The 22,764-nt window shown below is 52.1% G+C and overlaps 4 protein-coding genes and 1 pseudogene across 4 annotated transcripts; 2 read left to right on the forward strand and 3 right to left on the reverse strand.

Moving 5' to 3' along the window:
• Positions 1-173: 173 nt before the first annotated feature.
• SAPIO_CDS3687 (Uncharacterized protein) lies at positions 174-2,083 on the reverse strand (the record flags this gene model as incomplete). Its single annotated transcript, XM_016786436.1, has 2 exons — positions 174-1,831; positions 1,894-2,083. 2 exons carry the CDS (start codon positions 2,081-2,083, stop codon positions 174-176), a joined length of 1,848 nt encoding a protein of 615 aa, XP_016644442.1.
• A 544-nt stretch (positions 2,084-2,627) lies between these two features.
• On the forward strand, positions 2,628-5,459 carry SAPIO_CDS3688 (uncharacterized protein; the record flags this gene model as incomplete). The annotated part of the gene is made up of 6 exons (XM_016786437.1): positions 2,628-2,771; positions 2,840-2,985; positions 3,043-4,069; positions 4,147-4,263; positions 4,341-5,240; positions 5,313-5,459. The coding sequence occupies 6 exons, from the start codon at positions 2,628-2,630 to the stop codon at positions 5,457-5,459; spliced, it is 2,481 nt and encodes an 826-aa protein (XP_016644443.1).
• A 1,610-nt stretch (positions 5,460-7,069) lies between these two features.
• Positions 7,070-9,587, reverse strand: SAPIO_CDS3689 (uncharacterized protein; the record flags this gene model as incomplete). Its single annotated transcript, XM_016786438.1, has 8 exons — positions 7,070-7,102; positions 7,173-8,244; positions 8,319-8,415; positions 8,484-8,645; positions 8,714-9,116; positions 9,216-9,227; positions 9,419-9,443; positions 9,568-9,587. 8 exons carry the CDS (start codon positions 9,585-9,587, stop codon positions 7,070-7,072), a joined length of 1,824 nt encoding a protein of 607 aa, XP_016644444.1.
• Positions 9,588-12,047: 2,460 nt separating this feature from the next.
• SAPIO_CDS3690 (SNF2 super family protein) lies at positions 12,048-17,188 on the forward strand (the record flags this gene model as incomplete). The annotated part of the gene is made up of 5 exons (XM_016786439.1): positions 12,048-12,470; positions 12,541-12,567; positions 12,642-12,729; positions 12,810-16,953; positions 17,014-17,188. 5 exons carry the CDS (start codon positions 12,048-12,050, stop codon positions 17,186-17,188), a joined length of 4,857 nt encoding a protein of 1,618 aa, XP_016644445.1.
• A 1,548-nt stretch (positions 17,189-18,736) lies between these two features.
• SAPIO_CDS3691 lies at positions 18,737-20,812 on the reverse strand (annotated as a pseudogene; the record flags this gene model as incomplete).
• Between the last annotated feature and the right edge of the window lie 1,952 nt (positions 20,813-22,764).

The raw sequence follows: 22,764 nt of genomic DNA on the forward strand, positions 1-22,764 counted from the left end.
GTTTACACATCAATGCATAAATTTTCCCGTACGCAAACTCAAGCTTTAATTGCGGATGTATTCCAACGCATCGCAGATTCCGTAAAGTACGGGAACGGATGTGAACGATACCCAAGATATTAGCATAAGTTAAGTCATGACGACATCTAGAACCCTACAGAATTCCTGGCCCTTCATGGACTCTTTCCCACGACAATGATCGGCAGCTCTCTAACATCAACGTGTTCCTGCGACCCCAAGTCCACGACCCTCACCGCCTCGACGCCGAGGACACCCTCGCGCAACGCCATAAACTTGAGCTCAGCGACGTGGCAGGTACCCGCCGCTAGAGGCCCAACCCTGACGTCCGAGCTGAGACACACGACGTCGGGCGCATCGAGAGTGGAGTTCTTATGCATGGCGTGAACGATGTTCTCGTCTAGAACCGCGTCGGCGACCTGTTCGGCACTATCGGGGTTCGATGTCGCAGTCGAGGCGGCGTTGGCGATGGAGGCTGGTCTTGGATGGCTGACGGAGGGGGGCCGAAGGACGCGATGGTGGTCTACCCTCCGACGTTTCGGCAGGGCAACAATGGCAAGCTTGCGCGGGGAGGCAGAGTTCCTATTAGAGGTACGGTTGACGACGTATACCGTCCACGAGAAGACGTCGCCGGGGTAGATGGGGTCGGAGGGTGCGCTAAACGTGATGGTGATGCCAAGATCGGGGATGGTCGTCTCGGTACGTGTGGTAGCGGCCTCGAGGGTCGGGAGGGCATCGGGCCGGCTGACGGAAGGGGCCGTGAAGGAGGACTCGCCGCCGCCGATGGAGAGCTGGGAGGGCCGGTGGGAGCGTTGGATGGGTTGCATGGCGGGGCCGAAGCCGGGGTTGACGGGGATGGTGAAGTCGAGAGGTGTTGTCCATGAGAGGTTCAGTTTCGGAGTGCATTTGGGGGCGAGGTTTGCGGTGGCCTCGATGGTGATGTCGAGGTCTCGTATGGGGTTCTTGACGATGTCGTCGAGGTCGGAGGGGAGGAGGGAGTAAAGGAAGGTGGCGTGGTCGTGGGCGGCACATGTCATGGGGAGCAGTTCCGAGCCTGGTTGATCGTTGAGATCCTCGACGGTGCCGCCCCTGAGATGCGGCGTAATCTTATCGATGGTAATGTCGCAGGGAGTATTACCCCCAAAGTCCACCTCTAACACAGCAATCAGCGTTGAGTTTGGGGGCTGCATCGTCGGCCTCGCTATCCGAACGCGAGAATGGACTGCGGGTGTGATGTCCAGTTTTAATTCCTTAAGCGCCTTGATGGACCTTGTTAGCTCTTTGGGATCAGTGAGAGGAGCCACACGAGAGACCCGGAGAGCCGAGAGGCGTGGCTTTGTTCTTCCCTCTAGGGCCGGATCGCTGCCAAACGCTTCGAGGAGGTTCAGGCCCGAAGGTACTCCACTTTGTAAGTAGCCACTATCCCTTCCGGATTCGACCTGATCTACGGGTTGCAACCCCGCCGAGGCGTGGAACACGGCCACGGGGCGTCGAAGACGTAACCTAGGCCGGGCAAGAAAGACGGCCATCTTCCAAACGGCGTAAATGTGCTGCTCGTGTTGCTGGTCCTCGTCGCTATCCTCGTCGCTGCCGGTGTCGGACTCATCGACAACGATGAAGGGGTCATCCATGTCCTGCACGGTGCCCGTGAAAATGACATCCTGTCCTGGAGGGCTGGGGCTCTCATGGTCGGCCGTCGCCGTGTTGATGATGTGAGTCTCTAGCGATATGACGAGCCTGGAGAAGTGAGAGCGCAAAATCCTTTCATCTGCCCACGGCGTTCTTAATACCAGGAGTACGTTAACCGTCTCATCTAGTCCACCTGAGTGAGCTTCATTTATTCATCCCTGAGGCTCAAGGTGGAGGGAGAGATACCGAAGAAGAGCGTCTTGCGCCGCGGTATGGAGTCAAGAATGGGAGCAGAGGAGTCAACGTTCTTGAACAGTTCTTCGAGAGTAAGATCGGTCTCGAATGGGATTATGTATGAAAGTTGCGACTGCTCAACAAAGCGGGTATCAGAGTCGGAATCACCCGCTGAGAGGAGGTCATCTTCAGGAACAGCCATCGAAGGCGACTTGAAGATATACTGTTTCGATATGAAGATGAGAGAAAAGAGGAGCCCGTTGAGTTATAAATAATGCGCCTCCGGTAAGGGGGGGTGCGTTTGGTGCAGGGTGAGACCAATCGATGAAGCTCTTGATGAGAGGGACCGGGTGCTCCTTCACTCAATTCACTGATGATCCGCCTTGATACGCCAACTGGGCTATGAGCCAGCATTTCCAGCTTCTCTTTAGGCGGTGTAACGTTTTGTAATTTTAGTGGGGGAAGCCCATGCAACCTCTGGCCAGCCCCAATATGACTGCATTTGATGTTCGACATTTAGCCTCAGTCGTGTTGTGCCAGATACGGGTAATCGTCGGCTAAACACCCTCGAATTTATTTTCTTCCTTCCATCCTTCCATTTGCGCCTCCCAACATGATCACCCTTGTCAATCTCGAATCAACTTGACCTTGAGCTTGCACTCAAACCCATCGTCTGGTTGAGCTTTCCTAGCCTGCCCATCAAGCTTCTGTTGATTTGTCGTGCTCTTGCGCGCGAACACACAGCAATGAACGGCGCTACCCCCCCTTTCGGCCAGCCGCCCCAGGCCTGGCAGACTCATCGCACGCCCGACGGCCGACTCTACTTCTACAATACCATTACGAAAGTGACACAATGGACGAAGCCCGAGGACCTCATGACTCCTGCGGAGGTAAGCTATTCTTTGAACAACTGATGAATATGGATGGTTTTGTCGCTAACACGTCTCGTACCCGGCAGCGCGCCCTAGCGAATCAACCTTGGAAAGAGTATACGGCTGAAGGTGGGCGCAAATACTGGTATAACACGGAGACGAAGCAGAGCTCCTGGGAAATACCAGATGCCTATAGACAGGCTCTTGGAATCAGCAGCGAGTCTACGCCGACGTATGTTTCTTCTCTCAAACTACTTTCCTTCACTGAGCCACTAACCCAAGCCAATAGACCTGGAACCCCCCACCCTGGTCCAGGTGGCCATGATTATTCGCGCGATTATCGAGACCATGGTAGAGAATCTCGCCAGTTGTCCTATGGCCATGACTCACAATCGCAGGCTTTTTTTGTCCCCGCTAGCACCGACCCCGAATATGCGACCCCCGAGGAGGCAGAGGCTGCCTTCATCAAGATGCTTCGACGTTGCGGCGTCCAGCCCGATTGGACCTGGGAACAGACCGTTCGCGTTACCGTCAAAGACCCCCAACACCGCGCGATAAAGGACCCGAGAGAGAGAAAGGATGTCTTCGAGAAGTTCTGCCGAGACATGATAACCCAGGACAAGGAACGTGCAAAGGAAAGGCTTGCTAAGCTGCGTGCTGATTTCGAAACTATGCTGAAGCGCCATCCCGAGATCAAGTATTATACCCGCTGGAAGACGGCGCGGCCTATGATCGAAGGCGAGACCCTCTTCCGCTCCACCGATAACGAGAATGAGCGGCGCCAGCTTTTCCAAGAGTACATCCTTGGTTTGAAGCAAGAACATGTTGAGCGCCAGGCTGCCATGCGCAAAGATGCCATGTCTGGCTTGATCGATCTACTCTCGAAGCTTAACCTCGAGCCGTATACGCGATGGTCCGACGCTCAAGGTATCATTTCGTCCACCCAGCCCTTCCAGAATGATGAGAAGTACAAGGCTCTGAGCAAGTTTGACATCTTGACTGCGTTCCAAAACCACATGAAGGCTCTTGAACGTGCCTTCAATGACTCCAAGCAGGAACAGAAGAACAAGAAGTATCGGAGAGAACGCCAAAACCGCGATGCCTTCAACGCGCTGCTCTCTGAGCTTCGTCGTGCCGGCAAGATTAATGCTGGAACCAAGTGGCGCCAGATTCACCCTCTGCTTGAGAATGACGAACGGTACATTGCGATGGCCGGTCAATCGGGCTCTACTCCCCAGGAGCTCTTTTGGGATGTCGTTGAAGAAGAGGAGCGTGGTCTCCGAGGTACTAGGAACGAAGTCTTAGACGTGCTTGATGTAAGTGTTTTTTTTTCCCTTGATCTAATACCGCTGTTCCTCAGAGGAGCAATGACTGACCATCATTTCGGCAACAGGACAAGCGGTTTGAAGTTTCCCAGAAGACTACGTTTGACGAATTTCTGTCAGTTGTTAAGGATGACCGACGTACTGCTAACATTGAACCCGACCTTCTACGTCTTATCTTCGAAAGGGTATGCCCTAAATTCCCATTTCCCCGCCTCTGGTCTCGTATACGAAAGTTGAATTTTACTAACAACACAAATTATAGATTCAGGAAAAGTCCTCGAAGCGGTCTGACGATGATCGCCATGCAGAACGGCAACAGCGACGAGCGGCTGAGAACTTGAGATCCTATATGAAGCATCTAGACCCACCTCTCACAGTTCAGGATACTTACGAGAAAGCTCGTTCACGGCTTGCCCGAAGTGATGACTTCCAAGCCATCACGTCTGAGGATGCCCGGCGAGCCGTCTTCGACAAGTTCATCCGACGGTTGCGGGAGAGAGAGGAAGATGCTGAACGGGATCGCCATCGGCGCCGAGACCGTGGCTCGATTGACCGAGAAGTGTACCGAGAGAGGGATAGATCTCGAGGCGATAGGTCTCACCGAGGCAGCGGAAGGGGTTCCCGACGAAGTCGCTCCCCAGAAGCTGACGCTTATGAAGCGGACCGCCGCAAGGCAATTGCAGAGCGTGAAAGGAATCATCGTAAGGCAACCCTTGCTGAAAGCGTGTTGGCGTCCGAGAGGCGGGCATCCCCTGGCCTGCGTCGTGACCGCGACCGTGACCGAGAACGAGATAAGGATAGGGATCGAGAGCGCGAGCGAGACAGAGACCGGGATCGCGACCGTGAACGTGAACGTGAACGCGACCGAGATCGCGATCGAGATCGTGACCGGGAGCGGGAGCGGGAGCGTGATAGAGACCGCGAACGAGACCGAGACCGAGATCGGGACCGTGAGCGGGATCATGACCGACATGGCCGATCTCGCCGGGACGACGACTCGTACTATGACCGTGACCGCAAGAGTCGCGATGAAGAGCGCGAGAGAGTGTACCGACGCCGAACAGAGCGGGGTGGTTCGTACGACGAACTTCCGTATGGAGACGAGCGCCCGTCAACCCGCCGCCGCCGTGCCGATGAAGACGAGGAGCGTCGAGATTCCAAGGTAAGAAATCTACCAGGCCCCATTCTTTCTCTCTCACACCTCTATGAAACTCATGCTAACCCACAATTGTAGCGCCTAAGAAGAGAAAAGTCACCTCGTGAGCGTACCCCGACACGTGAAGGCCAACCCCCCAAAGTAACTCCCCCATCCCAACCGCCACCCAAGGATGAGGCTGGTGTTCACTCGGGCAGCGAAGAGGGAGAGATTGAGGAGGACTAGTCGTCTAGCTCTTCCTTTCCTCGCTCCGCTCCTACTCCTACGTTCCCTAAGGCCAAGGTACAATTCCGTCGTCGATACCGATACTGAGATCGAATCCAACCATGGGCACTCTCTTTTTTGGGCCGTGGGACTCGTCATGGTTCGAGGAGGAATGGGTGCCCTTTTTGCGTTACGCTTCAGTCAGTTGTTCCACTCCTCCCTGTTATGAAGGAGGCTACCACAGAAATGCAGGTGGGATTCTTTTTCGGGCGCGGGCCGTTGCATGCACGTCTACGTCAGGACCCAGGACAATTCACCAACAAAACAGAAGCAAGTCGACCGAGGAGGACGAGAGATATTGGTTCACCCCATCGAGTACGTACTGCAAGCTCATATCTGTGGTGGGATCAGATGACTTCTTCACGACCAGCAGACAGAAATGATTCGGCCGCTTCATCATTCCTCCTCTTTTGTTTTCACCATCTTATAATGTTCCTTTTCTCTCTTCCTCGTTCTCCCACCAAAACAGGCCGCCTTCCGTCCAAGCCTCATCCCCCAACCAGCTTCCTCCTAGGCCTCGGCGTGTTTGAAGCGTCGGAAGTCGAGTACGTCTCCCCTTACAGTTTCCCTTCTTGTACCTCATAAAAAAAGAAAGAAAAAAAAAAAAAAAAAAAAAAAAAAAAAGAAAAGAAAGAGACACGTAGCCGTTGGTGATCTCTCTTCCGTCGCAGACGCCACTCTGTTTTCTTTCCTTTCTGCTTCTGCAAGCAGCTAGTTAGTTGTCTTAATACACAATATATGCATTTCAATATTCTGGTCGTTGGTCACGCCTACTATTTTCTCCGTTTACGGACGGGGAACGTGGTTTTGTATTTGTGAAGTGATAAAACATCTATTCTACTCCCGAAAACAAACAATGATTCAAATGGGGAAAATCTCTTCTACCCTAACCAACCCCGAATAGATAGGGTTGGGGGCTACGTGAGAGAGATTTTTCCTGGCTCGGCGGTAGTCCTCCTGCTTGATCCGTTGGCCCCTTCTTTTTTTTTCTTCTTTTCCTACTGAGCTATTTCTAGCTCGGTGTGCCCACGACGGGAGTTTTGATCCAAATAGACAAATTCTGCAAGAAAGATATCGAAGGAGAATAAGGGGAGATGTGCTGGGAACTTGGGGGCAATGGTATGCGCACTGCCTTGGGCTACTTCGGGAGATGCTCGTCGAGGGACACCCACACTTGAAGAGTCCTGGCGTGAAGTTCTCAATGTTCAACAAATTGACTGATTCAAAATGTGCCTAGCCTCCGCTGCTTTAACCGAAAGCTAAAGCGAGGGCCGGCATGGGGCAAGGAAAGAATAAAAAGAGTGGTCGGTAACGCAAAGGCAAAAACAGAAACAGGATCATCGTGGGCAAAGGGTGTTCCAACGGGAAGGGGGGGGGGGAAGGGACTACCGCCGCCAGTGTTACCCATCCGTTCGTCATCGTCGCCGCCAACGCCATCGTCTACTCCAACCTCCAGAGAAGAATGGCCACCATTGGCACGTTTAATAACCCGGCACACTTTTTGAACGCCTAGAACGCCTGTGTCCAATGCATGATGACTGGAAGGAAATGTGTCCTTACGGATGCCCTTTTCAACTGCGCTTGGGACCGTCGTCCATGAAGAACTGCGAGTGACACAAAGGGTATTAGTATTGTGTAAAGGAAATTCAATATTAGGTTTAGGTATGGACTCACGAAGTTGCCGCTGCTCTTCTGCTCTTGGTCGAGCTGAGAGTTGTTCTTGTTGATGCGGGGGCGGTAGTTTCCAGGATCGCGACGGAAGGTAACGTCGAGGTTCTTCAAGAAGGTGTTGCAGCCGGTCAGGAGAGACTCGGGCTTGTTGGCATGAGAGTTGATACCGGGCTGGCCGTCGAAGACGATGACTCGGTCGGCGAGATAGGTGGCCATGATGAAATCGTGCTCGACGATGAAGGCGGTCTTCTTGGCGTGCATGATGAATCGCTTGATGACGCGGGCGGCAATGATACGCTGCTCGGAGTCCAGGTAGGCGGAGGGCTCGTCGATGAGGTAAATGTCGGCGGGGATACCGAGGGCCAGAACGATGGCGACGCGCTGCAATTCACCACCGGACAGGTTCTTGACTTCCTGGTCGATGAAATCATCAAGCTTCAGGGGCTTGACGACGTCGGTCTGGAACTGGGGGGACAAGAACATGGACCTGATCTTCTTGAAGAAGAGCTGGCGGACGGTGCCATCAAACTTGGGAGTGATGGTCTGGGGCTTCATGCTGATGGACATCTCGGGAACGCTAGCCTTGCTGTCGGGCTTCAAGGCACCGGCGAGCAGTCGGCAGAAGGTGGTCTTTCCGGTACCGTTCTCGCCCATCATGACAATAATCTCGGAGTCGGTGAAGGTACCAGCATCGATGCGGAGCTTGAAGTTACCAAGCGTCTTCAACATCGAGGGGTAGCTGAACGAGCGAGACTTGTCGGCGTACAGATCATCGGTACCTTCGGCAATGCGGAAAGTGAGGGACTCCTCACGGAATCGAAGGTTCTCGGTGGGGATGTGACCGTCGAGGAAGATGTTGATACCCTCGCGAACGGAGTGGGGCAGCGTCACAACACCATAGACAGCAGGCTGACCGTAGAGCACACATACATAGTCGGAAAGGTAGTCGAGGACGGACAAATCGTGCTCGACGACGATAACGTAGTCGTCCGGCCGAAGAAGCGATCGGATGATTCGGGCGGCGCTCAATCGTTGCTTGACATCGAGGTACGAAGACGGCTCGTCAAACATGTAGCTGGGGATCGTGTTAGTCAACGAGTTAAGAAAGGCACCGCTCAAAAGATGCCAGATTCGATCACGGATACGTACACATCGGCTTTCTGGACGCAGACGGTACCAATGGCGAATCGCTGAAGTTCTCCACCAGAAAGAAGCTGAACCTCACGATCCAGAATATGGTTGAGCTCTACGAGGAGAGGTTAGGAAGTTAGGCAACAGTACCATATTATACATCCGTTCGTGTCTGGGACTTACCGAGAGTGTCGCAGACTTCCTCTAGGTTACCGAGAGTCGCTCGGGAAGTGAGGAGGGATCGGACAGTCTTGTTCGGACCGCGAATGGACTTGGGAATCTGGTCGACATATTGAGGCTTGACAATGGCCCTGAGGTCATCTTCGAGGAGCTTGGTGAAGTAGTCTAGAAATGCGGTCAGACGAAGCACTGCACCTACATATTTCATAAGGCGGGTAACCAGCATAGCATACTCTGGAGCTCGGATCCTCGGAAGTACTTAATGACATCCTCCCAGTCCGGTGGGTTATCGAAGCGACCAAGGTTTGGCTTCAACTTCCCGCTGAGAATCTTGAGGGCAGTACTCTTTCCGATACCGTTGGTTCCGACAAGGCCAAGGACGTTGCCGGGACGAGGGGTGGGGAGACGGTGCAGCTTGAAGCTGTTGGCGGAGTATCGGTGGGTAAGCTGGGTCTCGAGGTTGGTGGGAAGGTTGATAATGGTGATGGCACCAAAGGGACACTTCTTCGGACAGATACCGCAACCAATACAGAGGGGCTCAGAGATATAGGCGATTCGCGACTCGGGGGTGACCTCGATACAGAGCTTGCCGCTCTTGACAACAGGGCAGGATTTCTTGCATTCCTGACGACATTTCTGCAGCACAGAGCAGTTAGCAAACCTGAAAGAGGGTGCGCATATATACATATATATATATATATATATATACAACGCAAGATGGTAGTAATAACGAACCTTTGGCTTGCACTATTAGAGGGCGAACACAGAGAATTGTCAGTGATGTCTTCTTTCCCAGTTACTCTCTCGACGGGTGACGGCGGCTGGTGATGGCGGGGTATCCATGGGTGCCCATGGTGGGAAAAAAATATCACAGAAACGCGGGGCACTGGGCAAATCCCAAGCCGTGCCTAGCAACAGAATCCACGATTGAGCCCTACCTTGTCGCTATTGACAATAGCCACACTAAGTGCCCAGTTAGTATCTAGTTCATCTCAAGCGAGGGGAAAATGATAAATATAAAATATATATATATATATATATATCATCCAAAATCAGCCGGGGGTTAGGACTCCTGTGGTTGACATACCGAGTGAGTTTGTCGGCCATTTTGCGCGGACAACTCGTTCTCTGCGGAATGAAGTTTTTGGGTTAGGGTTCTAGTTCCAGCACGGGTCTGAGGCAGAGGAGGGGATATGCGACACAGACTTGAGTGCCAAGTGAAAATAGGCCTTGAGGGGCGCGAAAGGAACTGGAGTCGAATGATAATGACGGCGATAGCGTCTGATGCTTTCTAGCCCTGGGGAGGAGAGGTTCGTCGGGAGACGAATATTTCAAGATGTGGTCTCGAGGCAAGAGGCAAACAAGGATTTATTTGGGCAGTCGTTGGCGATTGTGGCGGATCGAATGGGGGGGATGAGGACTGTGGACTCCTTTGAACCAAGCAGACTTGGAACAATTGAATGGTCAAACTAAGTGGCAAGTGGGGTGGTTGTAACGGTGATTCACAGCTCGAGTGCAGCCAGGGCGGAGCAGGAGGTCAAAGTATGGAGTAATCATTTTTTCCTCGATTCTAAGTCGTCAGCTTTCTGGTCACTGATCTTTGCTCTGTTTGAATCAAAATGGGGTTTGCCTCCTCGGAGTTCTCCTCCACAATTTGGAACTTCAAATTGAACCCATGTCTGGTGGAATGTATGTAGACTGACACTTGTACATGGGCACATCAATGCCGTCCTGCTCTTGGCTTTGGCAGCGTTTGTACTCCGCACAATTGAGCTGCCAGTTGCTATTATTCATGTTCATATTCGTATCAATACGGAGTACAGTATCTCCGTCCTGGAACTGCCAAGGTTATATTAACGGTCTGGTACTTCGTACACCTGACGTACTTGGACGTTTGGGATCCTGAACATTACTGGGTTTTCCCTACCGCGGTGAGCAAAGACGGCTAAAAACCCTGAGGGCCCATTTCTACTAGCAAGATTTTTGGCCCATCGGCCCATCCCGGGTCGTGTAACTGGTGTTCAAGATGTTGCGTCCTATGAACTACGGTTGATAGATTAGGCCATCGAGAAAGAGCAGCGATGCGGGCATGAGACATTTCTGATGGGTATCCACGCTTGTTTCGTACGGTCTTCCGAGGGATGCATTCGAAGGTAACAGTGAGCCAGGCCCGGCCATGTGTCAATGTTGTCCGTCAGTGTGGCAGCGGCCAAGCTGATTTTGTGTGCCACTCCAGTATGGCCGATTTACGAAGAAGCACCGCCAGCTGTGATGGAATATAACCCAATGTAGACGGACACTTTGTTAGTTATCGGTCATCTTCCAAAGCTTGACCAGTTCTTCGGTTGGTTTGTAAACTTGGAATCTTTTCTTTGCCATGTTTGGACCCCGTTTCAACAAACCGCAGCCATTTGCATATACATTAGAAAAATAGGGGGAAAAGATTGCAATCACAAGTCACAGTTGTAAGACAGGCTGTCAAACATCACCTGGCTCTAGAAATTCTCTGCCCATTGGGAAATATATTCCTCTCGATCAGTGTTAGAGAGCCTATTTCGTTGACACTTGCCATTTTAGGAAACCAAGCATCTGATGTGCATGCCTGATTTATTAGGTAAAAAGAGTTGCACTAAGTCTCTCTGAGGCGATGCAGGATTGACACCTGACAAGGAGTTTGAATAGGCGTTTTAATCCAGTGTATCAAGTACTTACTAAAACACCTATTTTGTACCACAGATTAGGTATCTAATACTTCCTTCCACACTGAGCAGCAGTCAATTTTTTTTCCCTCGTCCAGAGAAGGAGCCATCTGTAGTGTACCTGCCTAGCCTCTCTCCCCCACCCTCTAAAATTTCCCTCCCAAGCCCACTGAACTCCTTCACTACCCAACTCAGAATTCTCTTCCCCTGCCACCCTCACCTGTGCCTTTTGTCACTACCCATTCCCACCAACTTCTGCCTCACACTTCATGTTCTTTCTTCCCCAATTATCCAGCCCCCATCACCAGCCCAACTGGCTTCACTACATTTAATCATAATCTTGGTGACCCCTACTTTGATTCTTATGCTGCCTGAGGGCCGTTATTGTTTAATGACTCGTAAGTCTGTTTCCCTTACCCAGAAAAATCCCCTGGTCTGAGCTCTATCTGGTCATGCCCGGAACCTCGCTCTCCTCGGCCAATTCACTTGCAAGAGGTGATCCTGCGATGCCTGTATCCCGCTTGGAAATGGCATCGGAGCCCTTAGCAATGCTTTGACCTGATGGAATCGAGTTGTCTTGATGGCTCTGACCCGTCTGTTTTGCTCTCTGACCATCTCCGCTTCTGTGCCTCGCGCAATTGCACTTCCATCACCCGTCAGCCTCGCCGTCATCGAAGACGTGCCGAGAATGCGACAGGGTGGATAGCACCCTCTACTGTTTCATTTTTATGTCTTGGAACACGTCAATTTGATCGCCTCTGTCTCTTGGCTCATCGCAGGCCCTAGCAGATGGCGTGATAGACTGTTAAGCCCGCGTTGCTAATCTGTGTCGTCTATATAGCGGGCAGCCTTGCCATCACGCCTTACGATGCCCTCTTCTCCAGAGCCGAGTCCAGTTAATGGACATATATCTCCCCCGACTCTCATGTCAACCGAATTCGATGCCGGCGACGCAGTATCAGATAGCGATTTGTCCGATGTCCGAGACGTTGTCGTTGCCGACCCCGTCGCACGCGCCTCATCATCATCTGGTGATGAGATGCCCACTTACACGGAGGCCGTCCCGGATATTTCAGACTCAGAGAACCAAAGCGAAAGCGATTCGCCCGAGGATAACGCCTCAGATGATGGCGACTACGATATGGATGATAGCCCCCCGTCTCCTCAAAGCGATGGCGCCGACGACACTCGATCGAGCTCTCAAGCATCTCGTCGTGCCTCCAAGCGCAAAGCTGCCGTTGAGGAGGACTATATACAACAAAACCCCGAATTGTACGGCCTAAGACGTAGTGTATGGATTTTCCTACCCTTTATCTGCTGCTTTATCTTGTTGAACGCTGAGCTAACCTTGCTTCGTATAGGGTCGTGCCACCCAAGCTCGCCGATTCGTATGTTCTTTCTCCCTCGGCCTTCCCGCCGCCCTCATACTTGTACAAGTCACTAATACCATCTTTTTCATCAGGTTGACTCTGATTCGAGTTCCGAATCTGATGCTGTCCCCGTTACCAAACGACCCCAGAAGAAGCGACGCGTCGAGACATCTCAGCCGAGTACGTCCTTGTCTGGTTCATCATTATCCTGCACAGCCTTGCTCCGTTATTTGCTTCCCAACTAATATACCTTCCCCTAGCCTCCAAACGCGCCACTCCTGCTCGTCACGTATCGGATTCGGACTCCGACTCTGACAACTATGGAGGCGCTCGCGCCAAGACCTTCCGACGCAAGGCCCGCCGCCAACGCGAGGAGCAGCCCGACCAAGCGCTCGCTGAGAAGCGATGGTCTAGCCGCCGAGCCGCTCAGGTACAACAAGGCATGTACCAAGAGAGTAGTGAGGAGGAGGAGGACGAACTGTCGCTCGACAATGATTACTCCGAGGAGTACGTTGACACTCGTCCTTATATCGAGAAAGTTGTTCGCCATCGTCCCAGGAATGGCATCGACATCGGCATCGGCGCGCGTCGAACCGATTTCGAATACTACATCAAGTGGCAAGGACAGTCGCATCTCCACGACACATGGGAAGAAGCCGAGGACCTCAAGGACTATCGCGGCTACCGTAGGGTTGAGAACTATTTTCGCAAGGTCGTTGAATACGAACTAGACGTCAAGTTTAGCGATGATATCGCTCCCGAGAGCAAGGAGCAGTACTTTCTCGACCGGGAGAGGGACGAGGAAGCCCTGGAAGATTACACAAAAGTTGAGAGGATTGTCGCCGTCAGAAATGGCGAACACGGAACCGAGTACTACGTCAAGTGGAAAGGCCTCACCTACGACGAGTGCACGTGGGAAGAGGAGGGCGATGTCAGCCCTGACTTCCAAGACAAGATTGACCAATTCCTTGATCGATCCGTTCGCTCCTGGGGTTCCGATCGAAAGGAAGCCAGCCTCAATACTCGCACAAGGATGACGAAGCTCGAGGAACAACCTTCTTATATTAAAGGAGGGGAGCTACGGCAGTTCCAACTTATGGGTTTGAACTTCCTGTGTTTGAACTGGACCCGAGGTAATAATGTCATCTTGGCCGACGAGATGGGCCTGGGTAAAACTGTTCAGTCCGTTTCTTTCCTGAGTTGGCTGCGGAACGACCGTCTCCAGGAAGGCCCATTTCTAGTGGTAGCGCCTCTGAGCGTCATACCAGCCTGGTGTGACACCTTTAACCATTGGGCGCCCGACTTGAACTATGTCGTCTACCTTGGCCCTGACTCTTCCCGCCGCATCATCCGCGACAATGAACTCCTTGTTGACGGGAACCCAAAGAAGCCCAAATTCAATGTGCTCGTCACGTCCTATGACTACATCCTTGCCGACTGGCAGTTCCTTCAGACGATCAAGTGGCAAGTCCTTGCCGTGGATGAAGCCCATCGGTTAAAGAACCGAGAGTCCCAGCTCTATGCTAAGTTGTTCAGCTTCGGCGTACCGTGCAAGATCCTCATCACTGGTACCCCTATCCAGAACAACCTGGGCGAGCTGGCAGCCTTACTTGATTTCTTGAACCCAGGAAAAGTTACCATCGAGGGTGATCTGGAGTCTCTATCTGCAGCCGATGCCCAGGTTCAGCTTGAGAATCTTCACAAGGCTATATCGCCCTACATCCTTCGGCGAACTAAGGAGACTGTCGAGTCCGACCTGCCTCCAAAAACGGAGAAGATTATCAGAGTAGAGCTCTCTGACGTTCAACTCGAGTACTACAAGAACGTGTTGACGCGAAACTACTCGGCTCTTCGGGACGCTAACGGCCAGAAGGCCTCGCTCCTCAACATCATGATGGAGTTGAAAAAAATCAGCAATCACCCGTACATGTTCCCCGGAGTTGAGGATAGAGTACTCGCCGGTAGCAAGCGCCGAGAGGACCAAATCAAGGGCCTAATCACCAGCAGCGGCAAGATGATGTTGCTTGATCAACTCCTAACCAAGCTCAAGAAGGACAACCATCGAGTGCTGATTTTCAGCCAGATGGTTCGAATGCTTGATATTTTGAGCGACTACCTTTCCTTTCGAGGCTACAAATTCCAGAGACTAGACGGCACTATCGCCGCGGGTCCTCGGCGGATGGCCATCAACCACTTCAACGCCGAGGATAGCGAGGATTTCTGCTTCCTCCTCTCTACCAGAGCAGGTGGTCTTGGCATCAATCTCATGACCGCCGATACTGTTATCATCTTCGACTCGGATTGGAATCCCCAGGCGGATTTGCAGGCCATGGCTCGAGCCCATCGGATCGGCCAGAAAAAGCCTGTCAATATCTATCGGCTTGTCTCTAAGGAAACCGTCGAAGAAGAGGTGCTAGAACGCGCTCGCAACAAGCTTCTCTTGGAGTACCTTACTATTCAGGCTGGTGTGACCGACGAAGGCAAAGCGTTCCGAGAGGAATTCAACAAGAAAGGTCTCAAGGTCGATGGGCCTAGCTCGGCAGAGGATATCCAATGGGTCCTCAAAATGCGTTCGCAAAAGATGTTTGAGCAGACCGGTAACCAAGAACGTCTTGAGCAGCTCGACATTGACTCTATCCTGGAGAACGCCGAGGTTACAAAGACTAAGGTTGATGATAAGATTAATCTCAGCAGTGGCGGAATTGACTGGGATAACTTCATGCAATACACCGATGTCAAGGTCGATGATATTGCCCTTGACTGGGACGAAATCATCCCCGCCGAACGCCTCGAAGAGATCAAGGCCGAGGAGGACAAGAGGAAGCACGACGAATACCTCAGCCAACTTGCAGAAGAAAATGCGCCTCGACGCGCCGCAATGAAGAATCGCAATACTGAGTCCGACAGAGCAGATCGCCTCGCAAAGAAGCGGGAGCGCCAAATGAAGAAGGAGCAAGATATCGCTAAACAGCGTGCCCTTTTGAGGGATCCCAAGCGGCCCCTTACCGAGAAGGAACAACGCAATCTCATTCGTGCATTCCAGCGGTTCGGCTGTATGGACGAGCGTGGCGACGAGATTGTCGAGGATGCGAAATTGGCTGATCGTGACCGCGAGTACCTCAAAGATTTCATTTCCGATTTCCTCAAGGCCTGTGAAAAGGCCGTAGAGGATAACAACAATAAGCTTGCCGAAGCCGAAAAGGAGGCGACTAAGGCTCTGACCAAGAAGGATAAGAAGGCAGTGTTGTTTGACTTCGCTGACCTGAAGAAGGTCAACGCCGAGACCCCCTTGGAAAGGCCACCTCAACTGCGCCTACTTCGCAAAACCATCAAGTCCCATGGCGATTGGAGAACATTCCGCTTGCTGGAGGCTTCCAAGGCAGCACATTATAGTTGCGCGTGGAGCGCACGGGAGGATGCTATGCTTCTCGTCGGTGTCGACAAGCATGGTTTCGGCGCCTGGCAGCAAATCCGCGACGATCCTGTGCTCGAGATGGGCGACAAACTCTTCCTCGAGGAACATCGCATCGAAAAGAAGACGGAAAGGGACAAGGCAGGTGACAAAAAAATGAAGGCGCCTGGATCCGTTCACCTCGGCCGCCGCACCGAGTACCTTTTGTCCGTGCTCCAGGCTAAGTACACCAATGATCCAGTGGCGCAGAGAGCTGTAGAGGGCCACCACCGAACCAAGAAGCAATCCCTCACAAACGGCCACCGCGCGTCTCCCGCCCCAGGTATGGCCCGCAAAGGAAGTCTCCAACGTGATCGCGACAGAGACTTGGACCGCCGCCGCTCTCACAGCATTACGGACGATCGTGACGTGCCTCGGTCTGAGCTGAAGCGTAAACACAGTCACAAGAAGGATCACGATCGTGACCGGCCATCCAAATCCCGCCGTGCTGAAGACCCAAGGCGCCCCAGGGCCTATGAAGATGATGACTCCCCTCGACCGGAGAAGCGTAGGCGACGAGACGATAGGGATGACCGCACACCGCTCAAGCATAGAAGGACCCAAGAATCGCCTCGCCGGTACTCGGATGATCCTCGAAGGCGAGATGATCGTGATCGTAAAGAACATGATAGACCTAGCGACGAACGCAGGCGCGAGGGACATCGCCACACGGGTGATGACCACCGATCGAAGGCCTTGAAACGATTGGCCCATCTCCGCCGTTTGGGCGACTCGCCGGAAGAGAGAAACAACGATGAAGATGCAATGCTCTGGTTCCTACTGAAGCCCGTCAGGAACAACTTCGAACGGATTCTTTCCACTACTAAGGAAACCGTCAAATCGAATAAGGAGCGCGCTGCCATCTTCGGCCGAGAACTCGTGGTCATTGGAGACTTCCTGAGTGAGAAGTCCAGAGCCGACAAGCTTCCTCAAGCTCTTGTCGATCGATTTTGGTATGTGATATATTACAACTTGTTATTTTCTGGCGTTTCAAGACTAACAGACTTCCGTAGGGACTTTTTAGGAAGCCTCTGGCCCATTGAAAGCAGCAAAGGATCGACAATCGATGGCACTAAACTCAGCTCCATGTACAAGAAGCTTCTATCACAGAAGACGAAGGGCCCGCAAGAAGGTTCTGGTCAATTTGCTGGTCGCAGCAACGGTACACCGTCGAAGGCCAGGAACTGAAAACTGAAGTCGATCGGGAGTCTCGAACATCGAAAACGGTAGAACACACGACGTATACAATCACGACACCTCATAAATTCGACGCTGGCAATAATCCTCACCCTCGAGGAGCTGTATCCAGGATCGAGCTGTTTAGCGTTTCAGCCCTTTCTGCCCGCTTCCTTACGACATTCCCACTTTATCTCTACCTCTCCTCCCCCAAGAAAAAGAAGAAAAAAAAAAACAGGAGTGTGACGATTTCTGGCGATGGTCTTTTACATTTGCTGCATAGGTTTGGCGTCTGGTACCAATCTCTACGTCTTTACGTCTTTTTGATGTTTTTTTTTTCTTCCTCGCTTTTCTTTCCCAGCATTATTCGTGTGCGAGGTGCGTGGATAAACAAAGAATCAAGCAAGCGTCTAGTCTACATACCCATTTCTCGAACTTTGCATTGTACAAGGGGCATGGGTTTTAAACGAATGGAAAGCCAGTGTTTTCTTTTTTTCTTTTTTTCTTTTTCGCTCTAGGTGGAATCATATGTGTTTTCTCCATCGTCTTGCTGGAAAGGGTTTAGACAAACATCAAAGAAAGGGGTTCGAGTGTTTTTTTTTCCCGAAGTTTAATTGCTATGCTGATGAAGAGAAGGAGATGGTACCATGAAAGGCGCGGCCAGTGGGGACTCGGTCCTGCTGTGTTAACTTTTTTGCTTGACGTTTTATAGGCATGATACAAAGGAATGGAGAGTTGGGAGATGGTGGGTCTCTCTGACTGACTCTTGTCATGAAGTTTTTACCTTGCTCTCTTGGTGTTGATGATGTAGTACCTCAATCCTCTTACAACAATGTTGATGTCGGGCCATCCCTCGAGGCCTAGAGCTAGGATGTTTTGAGAGAGGTAATAGAGCCAGACAGCTTGTCTTACTTCGGCTTCCCCCCTTTTTGTTTTCTCGTACTACAGGGCTACCCTCATATACTCTACAGTATTACCCAACTTCGAATTTAGGGCATTTCCGAGCCCTGTACAGCAGGCACAAGCACCTTTTTGAACGGGACGTCGTCGAGGTCACCTGACTTGCGAATCAGAGGTCGCCTCGGTCCGCACCTGAGGATACATTTTTAAGTAGGGAGGATGTAGGCGCTACGGATGCTAGCATTGGGTCCAGAGGAAGTGAAGCGAAAGAACGAACTCTTCGATTCCAAGTCCTCTATTTTAGAGTACACTGTTCCCAATCCTTCTTCTAGAGTTACAATCCTGTCTAGAACCATGAAAAGAAAAGTGAAGAGTACAGAAAAAGAAGAAAAGAACAAAACAACCGAGCAGGCCCTCGAATGGGGCCCGCGTCTATCCTTGCTCCTCGAGAATGGATTTTCATGAATGCACCAGTTTCTGAATAATGATATCAATGATATTTGGGGGGAATGGGGCGTCGGTTACTTGACGGACGGAGCCCAGTCTATCGAAAGCAGACAACTAAACAATCCCCTTTGCAGTCCGTAGGAAAAGAAATCACATAAAATATATCTAATATGTACAGGTCTTTTATTTTTCTATTTTTCTTCTCTTTGGGGATCAAGAGGAAGCCGGAAGTCCGGTAACGGCACGCCTCGCCAGCGTAGGAGAAGACGGAGTGTCATCCCCGTCACTGCTTGCGGTAGTGGCGGCGGAATCGCCTCGAGTCTCGCACGTGAAAACGAAGTTGTCAGAAGCCCGGCGGGGAGGTCGAAGTTCGGGGAGCGTCTTATAGTCGGAAAAGTCGGGGGACGAGGAGAGAGAAGTAAGCGACGAGGTATCGGAGTCGACAGCAGCCGCACTGCTCCTCCTGGAGGTGGAGAAGCCGTTGCCACTCGTGATCTTCTTGCCGAGCTTGGTGGGTTGGAAAGCCGCGTTCTTGACCATTTTGAACGTGTTGTCGAGGGCGTTCTTGGGAGGAGCAGCCTGCTTTGGCTTCTTCGATCGGGGGACACGGGGTTTCGCGGGTGCCTTCGTCTTCTTCGAACCGGGCTTGTTGTTCGCGGGGAGGGCGGAGCTCGTGGACTTGGCAAAGGACAACTTCGTTTGGGCCTTGATACCGATCTTGCCAGGCGCGACGGCCGGAGGCTTGGGGCTCGCCCGCGGTGTGGGAATTCCCTGAGCCTGTTCCACGAGCCTGGACAGGGCCTCCTCGCCAATGTTGGCGTCGTCGTAGGTTGTCGCCTGGGAAGACGTTGGTGAAAGGCATACCTCGACCTTGCTGCGCTTGAGCATCTCCACCCGAAGCTTCTGACCTTCTTCGTTGAGCTCGGCATTCTCGCTGATGTCCATGTCGTCGTCCCAGTGGGGTAGATGTGCTAATTCTGCCACATCATCGCACCTGGCCTTTACGATGAGATCCCAACAGTCCTTGAACTCGACACCGGAAGGCTCAGCATCGAGGTTGATCCAGGCGGTGAATCCGTCCCTTCGACCCCTCGTGACCTGGCAGAACTCCTTTACGAGGCGACGCACGCCCGGAATCTTGAGGCTCGTGCCAACAACGAGGACGGCGTCGGGGCGGTTGCGCAAGTCAGCCATACTGACGTTGCCAATGGCCTCCTCGTCCGGATTTGATTCATTGTAAAGCACAATTCGTGGTCGGATACGGCCGACGCCCTGCCTGCGTTTATTGGCGAACTTCATCCGGAGTTCCTCCTGCGTTAGGCACGTGTTGCACAAGGGGGCTTCGTGGCTGGTGAATCGATCGCCGTCAAAGGGTTCGAGTTGACCGCACTTCGTGCATACCATCTTCTCCAGGCCGCCGTGGAGCTGAATGGTGACGGGCCAAGGGCCCTTGACATTTAGAGGCACGTTCGTGGAAAGGGGCTTCATGTTGGTATCGATGCAATCCACGTTCTGCGTATACAGGCGCATTAACCGGCCTTCGGCGGCTAGGGAGGCGAGAAGGTGGTGGAAAGGTGTGGGCTTCGCCTTGCTCGTCATGGCGGCCAGTTCGCGGACCATGGTGTGGAAGGATTGCGTGGAGGAATCGTCGCGGTAAACGGCAGCATCAAACAAGTGTTTGCCAGAACCTTTCAGTTTATGCTGCGTCTTGAGCGTTGCAAAAAGACCAGAACTGGATCGGAAATCGGGAATTCCGGCGGAGACAGAAATACCAGCACCTGCAATAACGACAATCTTCTTCTTTTTCCGTAGAACTTTGAGTAGACGCTCTAATTGGATCGACTCATCACTCGTCTTGTCTTCGAGGATTTCGTGAATGTTGTGGAGGTCCAAGTATTCTGTTGTACGTGGCTTGGGTTGAGTAATCCTGCGCTTTTTAGCTGGAGGTGGGCCATCGGTAGTCGTGGATTCAGATACGCTGACGCAAATTTCGTCGCTGGGGAAAGAATCGCTCGATTGGCTCGTCGGCTTGACGGGAGACTGGGAACCCGACAATGTCGTCGTGGCAGAAGGAGACGGGTAGTCGCCGATAGAGATGGAGTTATCCATGCTGGGCGGGCTCGCAGGTAGCGAAGGCGATTTGGAGAGAACGGAAAGGGGTGATGAAGGCAGGGAGGAGGGCGTGGGCGAGCTGGACGCTGGAGGAGTAGATGTCTGACCAGGTTCGCGGTGGTCGCCCTCGCGTCTTGGAACGACCTCGGGGGCCGGAGAGGAAGATAATTGGGACATCAATCGCGAGTTGTGGGTGCAGTGCGCGACAGAGAACCGTCTCAAGAAAGGGGACGCGTTTTTGGGGGTGATGGAAATGGGAAATGGAAGAGAAGGGGGGGGGGGGGGGGGGGAAGAACTAAGGATGAGGGAAAAGAGATGAGGGAAGAGGGAAACGGATGTGAAGGGGGCTAGCCGGGTCTCTTTAGTTGTCGGGCATAGTTTATTTTATTCTATTCTTATTTTTCTCTTCTTTTGGCTCCTCAGCACTTTGTCATCATGGCGTGAAGAGGTGAGGGAAATGGGTTTGAATTAGAGCGTGGCGGTCGTTGTTAGGTCGGGCGGGAGCGTATAAGGTAGGTTGGGAGGGAAATAGTATTGTAGAAATAGAAACTAGAAGTGTGAAACTGTCCGAGGCCCAAAGGTGAAGAGTGGGCGGGTATGAACTCGGAGTTGCTCGAACCTCGTGTGGGCAAGAATCGGGTGGTGTCCGGAGTAAAGAGGGTTGAGAGGAGAGAAGAGGAAAAGGAAGAGGAAACAGGAAGAGTGTGTACTGTATTGGGAGCCGGAAAGACGTGAGAGGGGCAGAGGCAATGGTGGGAGACCAAGAGCGGAGAGAAGAGGAGCTAGAAAGGGGGATAGAAACAGAGAAGGACGGGAGGAAAATGTCGATGCGCGGGCCAGTGCTGGATCAAGTCAGGAGGGACGTGGGCGTTGAAGGCGATGGAGCACCGAGGAGAGAGGATGGGAGGATTGATGGTACTGGATCAACGGCTTTTGTTTACAAAGTCGGAGTAATTACTTCAGATGCTGTATGGCACTGGTGTGGGATTGGGATATCGTATCGTCATTGAATGGTTCGAATATAAATTATTTTGGTTTCCGATTTTCTTAGTCTAGTTTCGGTTTCCGTCGTCCTGTGATCGGGCCGGGCGAGGGATGGGATGAGAAACAAGAGCGCTAGGAAAGAAAATGATTGGGGATGGGCACTTGGGGGAGATGGCGGGAGTAGGAAGAGCAGCAAGAGGCGGAGAGGATAAGCATCGACAGGGTTTGGTTATTTTGATTTTTATTCTCTCTCTCCTCGCGCTCTTTTTTGTTAGTACAAGTAATTGTATGTGCGCTCTACAAAGTCGGCTCGGACGGCGCAACTTGGGCTCTTCAAATACTACAATTGTATCAACTTTAGAGTACGGATGACGAAGGCCAGTCGAGGGTAGGTACAATTGTACTTTTAACTTCCATCGGGAGGTTATATTTTCCCTATCCCACAAGTCTTGATCCGTGAATTATTGCCTCGTTACGAAGTACTTGTCCTTGTATTATTTCGAAAAGCGAAGTAACGATGGGATGAACAATGGACCAGGCTCGCCGGTTGAAGAAAAGAGCCTTGAAGAGCCGGGCGCGGTCGGGCTCGAGCCTTATTCTCGCTGGCCCAAGGAAGGAAGAAGGAGCATTAAAATTCGAGCAACAGTTGTCCATTTTGCCTGTGTCTTTGCCACTTGGACGTTTTTTTAACGGACAACATTGAAAGATGTCGTCTCAAACTAGCTTGGCTCCGGCGGTTTAAAACCAAATGCATCATGTGGCGTTGCACAGTTTGATCTAGCATGGCCAAACAAAAGGACCAGGAATCCCGAATGTTGCAATTCGGACAATAATACTTCGTAATGTTTAGATCGAGGAGATGAAGTGCTCTGTAACAAGTGGTGGTTGTGGAAGCCGGGGAAGGCTAAGTCTGCGACTTGCCCGTTGTCGTTTGAACATCGGACAAACAGGGGAGAGAGAGCATACATTCTCCTGCGAATGGGGAAGGTAAAAACAACAGTTACAGACGCCTACCCTCTGCGGCATCACCGGTATAGATACTTATGCATAAGTATCACTTGTAATACATTTCTGTAGAAACTTTGTATCCTGACGTTCCTTCCCTGCATGCATCCAAATGAAAACAACAGCAAGGGAACTGCGTT

Source organism: Scedosporium apiospermum (genome assembly GCF_000732125.1).
Source record: "Scedosporium apiospermum strain IHEM 14462 chromosome Unknown SEQ_SAPIO_0088, whole genome shotgun sequence".
Classification (NCBI taxonomy): Eukaryota; Fungi; Ascomycota; class Sordariomycetes; order Microascales; family Microascaceae; genus Scedosporium; species Scedosporium apiospermum.